This window comes from Gracilinanus agilis, chromosome 1, assembly GCF_016433145.1.
Source record: "Gracilinanus agilis isolate LMUSP501 chromosome 1, AgileGrace, whole genome shotgun sequence".
In the NCBI taxonomy this organism is placed as follows: domain Eukaryota; kingdom Metazoa; phylum Chordata; class Mammalia; order Didelphimorphia; family Didelphidae; genus Gracilinanus; species Gracilinanus agilis.
In genome coordinates, this window is record NC_058130.1 from 671,816,994 (window position 1) to 671,831,200 (window position 14,207).

The 14,207-nt window shown below is 40.2% G+C and overlaps 1 protein-coding gene across 1 annotated transcript in view; it reads left to right on the forward strand.

Annotated features, from left to right (window-relative positions):
- The window catches only part of FER1L6 (fer-1 like family member 6), a 160,778-nt gene that overhangs the window by 138,681 nt on the left and 7,890 nt on the right, over positions 1-14,207 (forward strand). Inside the window, 1 exon segment of the mRNA XM_044684251.1 lies at positions 7,072-7,235. Within this exon segment, the coding sequence (XP_044540186.1) occupies positions 7,072-7,235 (164 nt within the window).

Consider the following 14,207-nt stretch of genomic DNA (forward strand, 5'->3'; position numbering starts at 1 on the left):
GTCCTGGGTTCAAATTTGGCCTCAGACACTTCCTAGCTGTGTGACCCTGGGTAAGTCACTTAACCCCCATTGCCTAGCCCTTACTGCTCTTCTGCCTTAGAACCAATACCTAGTATTGATTCTAAGTTGGAAGGTAAGAGTTTAAAAAATAAATAAACTCTGTACACATAAGAAGGTACGACTCTCATGGCAAATTTGGTTGTGGTGAATAGTATTTCACTCAATGGCTCATTGTCCAGAACTTAGATATATTTTCTACTACATTGTTTGTTTTGTTATAATGGTGTTTGTCATAAATTGTTTTCGCCTAGCTAACAACAGTGTCCTATGCAATATAGGGATCAGGGACCAGAGATCTCTGACTGCATGATTTATGGTCCTGGGCTCATGGTAAACAGAAGGGCGAAGGGTTCTAAAACTTTGGACAATGATTCAAATTAATACTGTTTAACTGGCATTTATTAAATACCCACCATGTACCAGGCATTGAGCTGGATGTTGGGGACACAAAGATAAAATCTATATAATCCTTGACTTCGAGGATATACATTCTCTTAGGAGGAAAAAACATGTACATACATATGTAGATGCAAAATGCAAATAAAGTGAATATAAAAAATTTAGTAAGGGAAGCATTAATAAGTGGGGTGCTATCAGGGAATATTTCTTACAGGAAGTTTAAACTTGTTGGAAGGACACTTAGGTTGAGCCTTGAAGGGAGCTGGAGATTCCAAGAAGAAAAGATGAGGAGGTGGATATGGCCATCACAGACCCTGTGACATAGAATGACTGCTCTCTGGTATATTCTGTCTTAAGTCCACCATGTCACTTCCCACAATCCCCTGGGAGTCCATACAGTCCAGTGTATGATTCTCCCCAGAGGCATACACAACACAAAGGAACACAAAGAAAAGATATCTAGGTAAGCAAACTCCCCAGAACTGTGCTAGTCTGTCATCCATGATCCCTCCGGCTCTATTTCTCTTCCTTCTGACTATATAAAAAGCTTCATAGAATATAAATGTAAAGCTTCTGGCTCAAAATCTTGGGTAGATCTGGTGAGTCAGTTGTTGTTCTTTGTACATGAAGAGGAAGAAAACTGGTGCTGGCTTTTGACATATGCACGAATTGGATTTAAGTGAGGCAGAGTTATACAAAGTCCTCATCCTCATTTTCTCTTCCAGAGTCATCAGTCCAATGGCAAAACAAAAGTCAAGGTGGCTCAGGTTGTAGTGGATGATTTTGGCTCCTTCGATGTCTAACTGAGCTCTAAGCACTCTGTAGAGCCTTCTTTCCCTGCCTTCGTGGCCATTGGAGCAAATTGTTCTCATCTACCCCTCCTGCTGGGGTAAATCTTCACCTGCCTGGTATAGACATTTACTTTTATAGGGTCTGGTGCAGTGATTCCCAAAGTGGGCACTACCACCCCCTGGTGGGTGCTGCAGCGATCCAGGATGGCCACACTTTTTTTGTATTACATTCTATTCTGAGTTCAATGAGTAGTTTCATAATCTATAGGGGGTGCTAAGTAATATTTTTTCTGGAAAGGGGGTGGTAGGCCAAAAAAGTTTGGGAACCACTGGTCTGGTGCCTCACCTGAGTGTTTACAACTAAATACTGCCTCCTTGCTTTCTTTCAATAGTCCTGTCTTCCTGATCATTTCAAAAAGTGACTTTTCCAGCTTTTGGTGCCTCCTTTGGGAAATGTTTCCAATTGACCACCATTTCCCAAAGTCTGAGGGACCCAGAATTGGGAGTAAATTGCTTCTTGCAGAGGGACTGCCACAGGATTGCTATGACGTCTTATTGGTGGTATCTTCAATCTAACTGTTTGCTACTCTTGCTACCTCCAACTTAGTTCAGATGCTCCCTCTGTTCTCTGTTCATCATTGTATGACTCATCAGTTCCCTTGTTTTGGATAATTTCTCCCATGTGTTAGCCTTGGTTTCATCTTAGTTTCCTCAGTTTCATCTCTTAGTTCAGTTTTCTATTTCAGTGCCTGTCAACATTTCTACCTTTTTCAGCCTCATCTAAATGTTTACTTGTCCTCCTTGGAATAGGGATCTCCCAAAAGACTGTAGTTCATACCCTTAATAAAAGGGATTTTGACCATATTTAAAAATCATTAACAAAACTGTTAATTAAATGAGACCTCACTCTGCTATATAACTCTCTACTGAACTTCTTCCCACATCTTAACATATTCTATTTGTTCCTGATAATTCCTCAAGGTCCCTGAGGCAGATTGAAGTCCATGTGGTTTGCTGCTGAGCTCCTTGGAATTAATTTTTCATTTACCATTTAACACCTGTGAGTCCTTACATAATGTACAATTACATTGTAATTGTTTTGTTGTCATCATCTACGAGCCTATGATTAAATTAAAATTTGACCTGGTCTTATAGTTTCCCCAAGAGTGTATAACCCACATTTCAAACATTCAATATATGAATTGCTTCACAATTTGAAGGAAAAAAAAACTTCCCTTGACCATACTATAGAATCCAGCTTCCATCTTATTTCTCTAGTCAATCCATTGCTAAACTTCTTGAAAATGCTGTTTACATCTAATGTGCTCTCCCACTCATTCCTCAGTTCCTTGTGTTCTGGCTTCTGTCTCCACAATCTTCCAAATTAAACTATAGTCTCAATGGTCACCAATCACCTCCTAATCCTCCAAAACAAGGCTTTCATTTATTTTTAGTCCTGATCCTTCTTTACCTCTTTACTACTTTTGAAATTGTTGACTATATCTTTCCTGAATATTATTTTTTCATTGGTTTCAGAGACACACCATGGTCTCCTTCTTTTCCAATGACTCCTTTTCTTTTCTCCTTACCCTCCTCCCAGTCTCTTAATTTTATTCCTAAAGCCACTGGAAAGCTATTCATTATTGACTCTCTTTTCTCTCCCTTTTCTGTTCCCTCTCATTTCCTTTTCTCCAATCTTCTCTTTCTCCTTCCCTTTCCCTCTCCCTTTATCCTCAACCTCTCCCTTTCTATTTCGTTCCTTTCCCTTCTCCCCTATTCTCTTCCTCTCTCTCCTCTCTCTATACTCCCTCCCTTCAATTATCACCTCTCTGAAACTGATCTAATTCAGACTTCTCTTTTCATCTCTAGTCTTGTATTTCTAACTCCTTATAGGAGAATATAGCCAACTATATGTCCCATAGGCATTTCAAATTAAACATATCCAAATGGAGCCCTTTACCTTTCCTCCTGCACCCTTTCCTCCCTACACCCTCCTCTTCTAAATTTACTCCTTCTATCAGTAATAACATTGTTTAGTTTGCCTCCCATATTTAAATCCTTGAAAGATATCTTCAATTCTTTCCTTTTCCTCACTTCTCCTATAGAAGCAATAACATAAGTTCTGCCAATTCAAATTCTGCAATATCATCTCAATGTTATCAACATTCTGCAACATCTCCTTTGTTTCAATGGCCACCACCTTGGAACAAGACTTTATTCTCCTCACCTGGACAATCACTTGCTAAGTTTTTTCTGCTATGATCCTCTTCACCCTGTGATGGAATAAAAGGGCAATGTTGATATGAGGAGGAATAAATGAGGAATATAAGGGGATAGCTGAGTTAAGAGATGAATGGGGAATATAGGAAGGGCTGCTCAAACAGGCTAATCAATGAGGCTAGAGACAGAGGGTCCTGGGAGGAAATAGGCTGGGTCCTTCAAGCAGGGGGCTATCTATGTGATACAAGAAGAATTGAGTCATCCAGAAGTAATATGGGTTTGGCTGAAATGTTTTTGTTGTCAATTTCTAAGATCCCTTGAGGGAGGAGACAAGAGGCTCCTCCCTGCCAGTGAAACTGAATCTACAGGAAGTCTCAACTAGCTACTTCCTGCCCAAGATGGATGCCTAGGTTTGCCCCCAAGAAATAAAAGGAAAGTTATTCCTTTCCTCTTCAGCCTTTGCCCTAATATCAAGTACAATGATTCACCACAGGCTTTTGTGTAGATATCAAAGAGGATTTATAGATGTCAGGGGTAAGCAGAGGGAAAAGGGTTTGAAGGTTTTGCAACTGCTATTAGGGAGAAAACTGGTGCTGGGGGGAGGGTCGGAGGAGAGAGGGTCAGACTGAGAGAGACCGGCTCCCTCAGTCAGAGAAGGTTTCACTGCCCTGAGGTAAAAGTATTTTATCAGATCACTAGATAAGGGGATGGCTTAATTTAGTTTGTCCTTCCTGCCTATAGAAGCTAAAACCCATGATGTCCAACCACCAAACCACCCTTCCTCCCAGGGCCCAATGGGGAAATTTAGGGAGGTAGCAGGATGTAAATGGAGAGGTCAGGGAGAGGTCTAGAAAGAACAGACAAGGTCCAAAATTCCCCAAAGACAAAAGGCCCTTTAGTTAGAACTCCAGGGATATTTATAGCCTCATTCTAATGGTTTTCCCTTGAGCCCAGCCCCCGAGCTGGTTCAACATTCAAAATCTTTCTGACAGACTGCTATAGTTGGTTTGCAAAAGCAAGGATTTTGCTGCAACCCTGCATTACAACCCTCAATCCTTCATACTACTGTCAAAAATAATCTTTCCTATGTACAGATGTGGCCACATCATTTTCCTGAACAAAACTCTTTAGGGACCTCAGTTTCCTTGATGTAAGTAATGTTACCTTCTTCACAAAGTTATGATGAGGATTAAATGAGCTAATTAGAGTGTGACAGCTGGTATGGGGGTGGGAGGAGACGGCTGTTCTTAGGTTTGCCTGCACCTGGCTTCTTACCCTTCATTCCCCAATCTGTGGGATGTAGTGGGCTGTCACATAATTAAGTAATTAATTAACCAGCTGTGGGCATCCTCTATAATTTGGCCACCAGATTGCACTAATCTCAGGCCATCAACTGATTGCTGTTAGTCAGTCTACTAGCTGTCCCTCCAAACTTTCATCATCTGCACATTTACCAAGCAGCAACTGCTAACAAATTACATGTAAAGTGCCCTCTAACTCCTGAAGTACTGTACAAATGGAGGCTATTATTATCCCTCAGTGCATTTGCAGTGAATCTCGAGGGTGCCACTAGAATAGGACCTACAGAATAGAAACACAGGCATCTCTTCTTGGGGAAAGTTGGCTTTTCTCCTTTAAACCATTTAATGACATTGTCTCTTTTCCAACCCTTAGGATGTGTTGTACTCTGAAAAGAACCTATAGGCCATATGGCAAATGCCAAATCAAAAGGATATTTGCTCCTAAAGGGAAATGAGCAACCAATGGAATTTATTGAGTAGGGAACTGCCACATCATACCTGTGCTTTAGGAAAACTTGGCAGCTGTGTAGAGGGAGAATGGAGTGGAGTGGAGTGAGGTTGCAGGCAGGAAAATCTGCACCAATTAAGCTGCCTCGTGATTGCAAATTCATGCTTGGCCCTTGATTCTAAGGTAGTACTTCTCAAAAATTCTTTACAAGGAGGGACGGGAACTAGAGCAGCTGAGCTGCCTCCCAGAAATTGGAGAATGATTTTCAGACTTTGTCTTCTTTCTGACATGAGGACAATGGAAATGTGTTGCATGAACACACTGTGATAACATATCAGATTGTTTACTGTTTAGGGCGGGGAGAAGAGAGAGAGGGAGGGAGAGAGAGAATTTGGATCACAAAAGATCAGAAAACAATTGTTAAAAAATTGGTTCTGGGGGTCAGCTGGGTACCTCAATAGATTGAGAGCTAGGCCCAGAGATGGGAGGTCCTGGGTTCAAGTCTAGCTTCAGATACTTCCCAGCTGTGTGACCCTAGGCAAGTCACTTGACTCCCATTGCCTATCCCTTACCACTCTTCTGCCTTCAAACCAATACACAGTATTGATTCCAAGATGGAAGGTAAGGGTTTAAAAAAAATTGGTTCTGTATGCCATAAAAAAAAAAGATTACAAGGGGCAGCTGGGTGGCTCAATGGATTAAGAGTCAGGCCCAGAGACTAGAAGTCCTGGATTCAAATCTGGCTTCAGATACTTCCTAGCTGGGTGACCCTGGGCAAGTCATTTGACCCCCATTGCCTAGCCCTTACCACTCTTCTGCCTTAGAACCAATACCCAGTATTGATTCTAAGACAGAAGGTAAGGGTTAAAAAAAAAGATTATAAAAAGTTTATTAGCTGCTGGGAGGTTCAAGGGGGATTACCAGCAGTCCAGTTCCCCTTGGGGGCGGGACAATTGAGTGAAAATGGAGTGAGAAGAGCCAGAGATCCAGTAGGTTTGCATTGGCTGATCTGAAGTGCCATCTGCTGATTTTAATGTTTATATCATTTTCCTCAAGATTACATCAATGTTGGCATGAATTCCATTCCCACCCTACATCTTACCTTTGGAAACAATGTGTTAGGTGTGTTTGACATATCTCTTGGGCTACAGTGGTGAGAACGTACAGGCCTTTTCATGGGAGACAATTTCTTCATATTTCATTCATTGTTCTTTTATATTAAATTACTGTACCAAATCGGATCTGGAAAGGGAGGGGGAGAACTTGAAGACTGTTCTGGCCTGTTCTTACAGGCACCTGTGTATGGGAATCTGAGTTAGAGATTTAAAATTTTTAACATTAACTCACTAACTGCTGGTTTTTTGCTGGGCTGATTCTAGGGGAAATGTCTGTACTCTAGGGGGTTGTACAGGGGTTTATTTTGGGATAGTGAGTAGTCTCTGAGTGTGATTTTTCTTGCCATGAACCTGTATTGCTTTTCTCTGTCTCCGTGGAGCCGAATAAGGATATTAATTGTAATAATTTCAATGCAAGTGAATGTCACTGTAAAAAGAATCACATAGGGGAAACTGAGTGTGGAATTTCCATCCTCCTGACAACCTGCCATGCTGGATTGTCAGAGCTTGTGAGTAGCCTTGCTAAACATCACAGCCTCGATGGCTTCCGGCAATTAGCTATACAACCTTGGCTAGCTCATTAACCCCTTTTAATCTCAGCTTCCTCACCTGTAAAATTGGCACCAATCTTCCAGAATTTTTGTGAGGACAAAATGAGATGACATGTAAAATACTTTTCTATGTACATATTAACTATTATTACCGTTGTGATTAAATGATATGGGTTTTCTTTCTAGGCTCTCTAGAAATGAACCTCAATGGCTTCCCTAGAGCAGCAAAATCTGCCAAGGCCTGTGATCTTCCAAAATCTGCCAACTTGAGTGAGGAAAACAAAATCTCCATATTCCAGCAGAAGAGAGTGAGGGGCTGGTGGCCTTTTGTCAAAGCTGGAGAGCTCACTGTAAGTAAATGAGAAGGGAGAACTTTGCATAAATCTCTTAGTGCCTAAGGAATAAATGTCCATACTGGAAGTTCCTATACTAATTAAATAACAGGTCTACCCCCCACCCCGAAAGATATAGACAGTATAAGATATTCAGTTGGTTAATTATCTTGTAGACTCTCTGAATCAGTTTTTGCTCTATGTGAATTGACCTTAAAACTCTTAATACTAAAAACTTTTTACTGGGAAATTACTTGAATAATAATCCCTGTAATGTACAATGATGCTATGACTAGTTTATCTTAATATCCACGGGGGCTGGGGAAAGGGCAAGAATGCAATAAAAAATCAAAAAGATTTGTCTTTTTAAAAATTTTCCTAGGATTGCGATAACCTTTTAAAACATGTAATATTCTTTATCCATTATCAAGATGGCAGATGCTTGGTTTAATGGGAAAAACTGGCCTTGAAGTTAAAATGTCTGCATTTAGCTCCCAGAATTATTTTTTAAGATTTGTGTTCTTGGCCAAGTTACTTATTTCTGTTACCTTTAGTTTCAACACCTATAAAATGAGAGCAGTAATTTTCCCCCTAACTACTTCACAGGACTATTTTGAGTCTCTTACAATTTATAATGTATGTGAAATGCTTTGTACGTCTCTTGGGTTGAACCAGAGGGTCATGACTCATAATCACTGGATCTTTAAGTGGAATTTGGATTGACCATCCATAAAGGATATTTTAGAAAGGATACTCAGGTATAGTTTGGGCTAGATCATTTCGGAGGTCCCTTCTGTAATTATACTAGATAAATTTTTATTATTATTACTATCACAATTATTACTCTGGTGCTGTTATTTTATATCTGAACAATAAGCATCTTTTAAAAATGCTTTCTATCTTAAAATCAATACTGTGTATTGGTTCCAAATTGGAAGAGCACTAAGGGCTAGGCATTGGGGGTTAAATGACTTGCCCAGGGACACATACCTAGGAAGTATCTGAGATCAGCTTTGAATCTAGGACCTCCTGCCTCTAGGCCTGACTCTCAAAACAATGAGCTACCCAGTTACCCTAGAAAATAGGTATTCTTCATTCATTTTGTTTTTCTTGTGTAGATAGTTAGGTCAAACTCCTGTGAGTGATCATAGAGCTGGCTGAAGAAGTTCTGAGAAGCTCTGGAATTTGATACAATTAGCCCAATTTCCTAGAGAATGCAAATGCTCTGCAACACATTAGAAACAAGAAATTTTAGAAGAGGTCATTCAAAAATTACATAATCAAAAGAGAAAATGGGTTGAACATGTGATGAAAGCCAAGGATAACACATGGACCACCTTTGTGGGTATTCCATTGGTATTCTTGCAATATTGGAACTTTAGTAAAGATCTTAAAATAATGGTTCTCAAACTTTGGCTTCAGGGTCCCTTTATATTCCTAAAAAATTATTGAGAATTCCAAAGAGCTTGTATGTATGTAACTTATTTCTACTAAATTTACCATGTCAGAAATATGATATATTTAAAAACATTTATTACTTTATTTAAAGCAATAATAATAAACCTATTACATATTAATAAAACACATTTTTTTGAAAAATGTGTTTTCCAAAAACCAATCAATTTAATGAGAAGAGCACCATTTTGTTTTAGTTTTTTTCCAAAATCTCTTTAATATCTGACTAAACAGAACGCAACTGGATTCTCATATCTGCTTCTACATCAATCTGTTGCAGTTTGTTGTTTTGGCTGAAAAGATGAAAAAAATATCTCCTCACACAGATGTGTAGTTAGAAAAACAAAGGATAATTTAAAAAAAACAACCCTTACTTTCCATCTTAGAATCTATACTAAGTGTTTGTTCCAAAGCAAAAGAGTAATAAGGGCTAGGCAATGTGGGTTAAGTGACGGTCACATATTGACCGTCACACAGGTAGGAAATATCTGAGGCCATATTTGAACCTAGGACCTCCCATCTCTAGGCTTGGCTCTCAATCCTCTGAGCCACTTAACTGCCCCAGGAGAATTATTTTAACAGGCAAATAACATCGTTAATATAGTTATTGATCATGTATAGTTATGAATTATAATTATACATATCATTATAGTATAATATAATTATAGTATAATTATGAAAACATCTTTGACTGAGTACTCCTTTAATGGGTCTTGGGCATCCCCATGCATCCAGAGATTGCACTTTGAAGACAGTTGCTCCATACCATTGGGCAAACTCCCTGTGTCAGATTCATGGGAACATAAGAACTCCACAGACATGACAAGCATAGATAGTTTGAGATTTGGATTGATAGAAGAACTACATTGATTAGATCCAACAACCATTGGAAAGTTGAAGACTTTATTTTCAAATGTGTATGGTACAATGGCAGTTCGTATGTTGGCTGCTCTATTGTAATCAGGGCTAAAGTGGTTATTTTCGCTGGAACTAGAAAGCGGTTGTTATTTGCAATATTATAGTCAAGTAGAAAGAATGCTTACTAGGGAGTCAGTAGCCAGTTCAAGACTGAGTTCTAACAAGATGAGCTTGGGAAAACTGTCATGGGATGATGATCCTGGAGAGTTTTTTTTAGAGAGCACCATTATTGTTGTCTTCATTTTTTCCACAGTTTCTAGCACCAAATATGACCACAGTAGCACTTTACAAAGGATTGTTGAAAGAACAAACACATTTGTTTGAGGCATTCAATAGAAAAAGTGCTATATTTAAAGTCAGAAGTCCTGGGTTCCTCCTTGGGTCTCAGTTTCCTCACTCGTGAACTGTAGGAGGTTGGATTATATGACCTCAGGTTTTTCTCGTTCTGAACCTGTTATTATAAAAAAAAGTTCAGCTCAGTTTTTAAAATCTTATTTAATATTTATTTATTAACATTTATTGGGCAAAACTAGGTACCAGATACTGTGGGGCATATCAGGTCTTAAAGCTCTCAAAAAGTTTGTAGTCTGGGAGAGGAAAACACAACACAAACACAAGCCTTCACTACGATATCCTTGGGTCATTTATGATCTTACAGTTTTGTTCTTTGTTTTTTCTGTGGATGGGTGACTTTTCTATCAGGATGCTTAGTTGAACATTGGTTGAGGGCATGAATAGCAGTATCCATGGAGTCAGGTCATCAAACTCACCCAATAAGCAAACCAGAAGAAAGAAATGGGCTTTGCTTGCTCTCCAGAGTAGTCCCATACCTTGTTTCAGTTTGCATTGCAGAAAGAATACAACACATTACTCCTAAAAGAACTGGAAAGAAAACAATACATTATTCCTAAGAGAACATCACCTATCTCACTTCGGGTCAGCAGAGCATTGGGCATCCCTTCATGTTGTACAGGTGGAAAATTTGCCACCCCTGAGTTACATTCCCAGCATCCTTTTAAGTTACGTCCTCATTTGATGTATAGAGGCTTGGGAGATACATTTGGCTGAGACCCATGCTGCAGGACTCCTATTTTTTATGAAGCTTATGCTCTTTTTGGGCTTTGATTTGGTAAAGCGTGGCAGGTGAGGGTCTCTGGCTCTGTGCTCTGCTCACTTGGCTGAAGGAGTCCCTTTCTCTCTCATTTTTGTTATTATTAAATCCTTTAAATTAAAATATCAGGAGTATTCATTCAATTTTATTCTCACAATGTCAGATTACAGTTATGGTGATAGGCTTTAGTAACCCACCCACTCAACATATATAGTTCAACACAGCAACCAAAAAGCTAGCATGACCTTGGCTTGAAATAAAAGAGCGATATCTTCCGAAAGGAGCAAATGCTGTCCTTTGCTCTTTGTAGCCACACCATATTCGTACTACTGGACATTTCTGTGTGTGCTTTGTTTAAGAAAAGAAACTGGCATTGACATCCCAAAAAAGGAGTGATCAAGGTGGCAAAGGAACTGGATATCTTGTCAGAGGAGTAACAAATAAAGAACGTGAGGATATTTCACCCAGAAAAGGAGAGAGACTCAAGGCGAGGGCATGTATCCATCTTCAAGTATTAGAAGAGCTATCCTGAGAAAAAGGGATTGGCCTTGTTCTGCTCGTTCCCCACAGGGCAGAAACAGGCATAATGGTTGTAAGCTAGAGAGAGACACATTTCGGGGTTTATGTCAGGATAAATACTCGAACATTTTATCTTTCCTAAACCATAATGTCCTGGCTCAGGAGATAATGAGTTCTCAATGACTAGAAGTCTTTAAGTGAGAGACTGGATAGATATACTGCAGAGGAAATGTTTGTTTAGTCCTTAGTCAGACTAGAAGGTCGATCAAGTCCCTTCCAACTTATATAATTCTGGGCTTGCATATAATTGTGGTGTGGGAGCTGCTGGTGTTAGGAAGAGAGAGATGGAATACAATTTTCAAACTTAGTCTAAGGGGTAACTAAATGGCTCAGTGGATAGAGTCAGGAAGACCTGGGTCCAAAACTGATTTCAGATACTCCTAGCTATGTGACCTTGAACAAGTCCCTTATCCTCATTATGTAGCTCTTAACACTCTTCTGCCTTGGAACTGATTCTTACCATTGATTCTAAGTCAAAAGATAAGGGTTTAAAAAATCCTAGTCTAGGGTATATAAATATTTTCTTCTAACTCTGATCATCAGCTTACACAAAAGGCTGAAGCAGGTTAGGTCTTCATCTCAGTTAGTGAACTCCACACTGCCCTTCTCCTATTATCCCCTCCTTTCTTCATCCAGGAAAGACCTCAGAGCCCATTACAAGCATTCCCTTGGCACAGTGTCCAGCGCATAGTTGGTCGGCTGTTGTCCTTCATACTCTAAAACAGTGATTTCCAAAGTGGGCGCCACCGCCCCCTGGTGGGTGCTGCAGAGATCCAGGGAGGCGATGATGGCCACAGGTGCATTTGGGGGTGGTGAATAACTGTAAGGGGGCAGTGATTGTATGTGACAGGGGGCGTTAAGTAATTTTTTTTTTCTGGAATGGGGACGGGAGGCCAAAAAAGTTTGGGAACCACTGCTCTAAAAGGACCATTATAATGACACCATTATTTTGGGTCAATGTACGGTGTGTCCCACTGTGGCTGATCCGAGCACTACAAGCTCATAATAAGCACTTAAGAAATGCCTGTTGCCTTGCCTTGGCTGGAATTAGCCTCGAGAGCTCCTTATGTGGAACAAATGTGAGGTCAGGTGCCAGGGCTCCCCTGGCCAAGAGAAGAGTTAGGAGGAGGGGAAGGGAATGAGAGGTCAGGGCGACCTCTTTCTGGGTCAAGTCAACGATGACAGTAAGCCCAGTTTTCCACCTGTTACTGACATCACTCGTCTCCCCAAAATAACATTTCCATTAGGGACAGGTAGGCTTTCAGTGACAGCTCAGGGTTACTGTGAGTGGATCCCATAGTTGGCTCCTCATGGATGCCCTCATGAATTCAAAATGTTGTCCCTGGACTAATTGCCAAAAAAGGTTCACATTAGAGCACTGAACTTGGAGTCAGATAGTCCTAGCTTTGACACATTCGCCGTGGGGGATCCAACAAGTGATTCCATCCTCAGTTTGCTTATCCACAAAATAGAAATGAGAGGTAGCATGGTGCAGTGGTTAGAGTTGGACTCTGAGTTAGGAAGACCCAGATTCCAGTCCTACCTCTGAAACATAGTAGCTATACATAGCTGGGCAAGTCGCCTGATCTCGTAGGGTCCCAGTTTTCTTCTCTGGCAATTTCCTAAAGTACCACATGAATGTCAGGAAAAAAAGGCTAGTATTTTTGCCCATACTTAGTGTATGTAAGATGTGCCAATACAGTTTGTATTGGAAGATCATCTAGGTGTTGTGCCTCACAACCCCCCAGTGAATTTGGTAATGCCAGTACCATGGCTTCTATTTTGTACATCATAGGACCATAGATCTAGAACCTTAGAGACTAAGCTGCCCAATTCCATCACTTTCTAGGTGAGGAAACTGAGGCTTAAAGAGGTTAAATGATCATTGACAAACATGGACTCAAATGGGGGTTTTATGACTTCCAGTTGAGTTTTCTTCTCACCTGTTTCCTTTTTTATTTTAAATGTGTTGATTTTTTGTATGCTTTTTACATTAAAATACCCAGATAACTCACTCCCTCTGTAGCATTCCCACAGGGTTCCCGCTTAGGGCTTATTCAAACAACATAGCAAACAAGGATTCATGGTCATTATGGGTACTTACTGATCATTCTGATCTCTAGTAGATATCCTTGTGAGATGCTGTAGCTCCCTAAAGTCATTATCATCATGTGGCCAACCTGACAATGAGCCTCTTTCTGGACATAGGCAGGCTGGTCCATGGGCAGCAGAAACAATGTCCATTGCCACATGACTTCCATACCACCATGCAAAATGAGAGATTATAATCATCATTAGTGAGCTTGGTGTACAATGGGAAGTATTGGACTTAGAATCAGGAGGATTTGGGTTCATAATTTGCTTGAGCTACTTACTAGCTGTATAATATCAGGCAATTAATAAATGGTGGTGCAGTAGATAGAGCTCTGAGCCTAGAATCAGGAAGACCAGAGTTCAAATATGACCACAGACTCTTATGTGACCCTGGGCAAATCACTTAACTCTGTTTGCCTATTTCCTCATCTGTAAAATGGGCTGGAGAAGAAAATGACAAACCATTCCAGTATCTTTGCCAAGAAACCCCAAAAAGAGGTTACAAAGAATTGGATGGGATTGAAATGACTGAACAATAGCAAACATTTATTAAACTCCTACTATAATCCAGGGATTGTGTCAAGTACTATGGATGTAAATATGAAAAAAGAAACACAATCTCTGCCCTCGAGGAGCTTACAGTCTAGTGGAAGGAAGGTAAACCATAAAGAAAACTGGAAAGTGGGGGTAAGGAACAAGGTACCTTTCTTGGATGGATGATGGAAAAGTGATTCAGAGAAGTCCCAAGGTCAGTAATTATAGCCAGGTGAGAAATGAGATGTCTGAGCTGAGGTCTCTATTTTTTTAAAACCCTTACCTTCTGCCTTGGAACC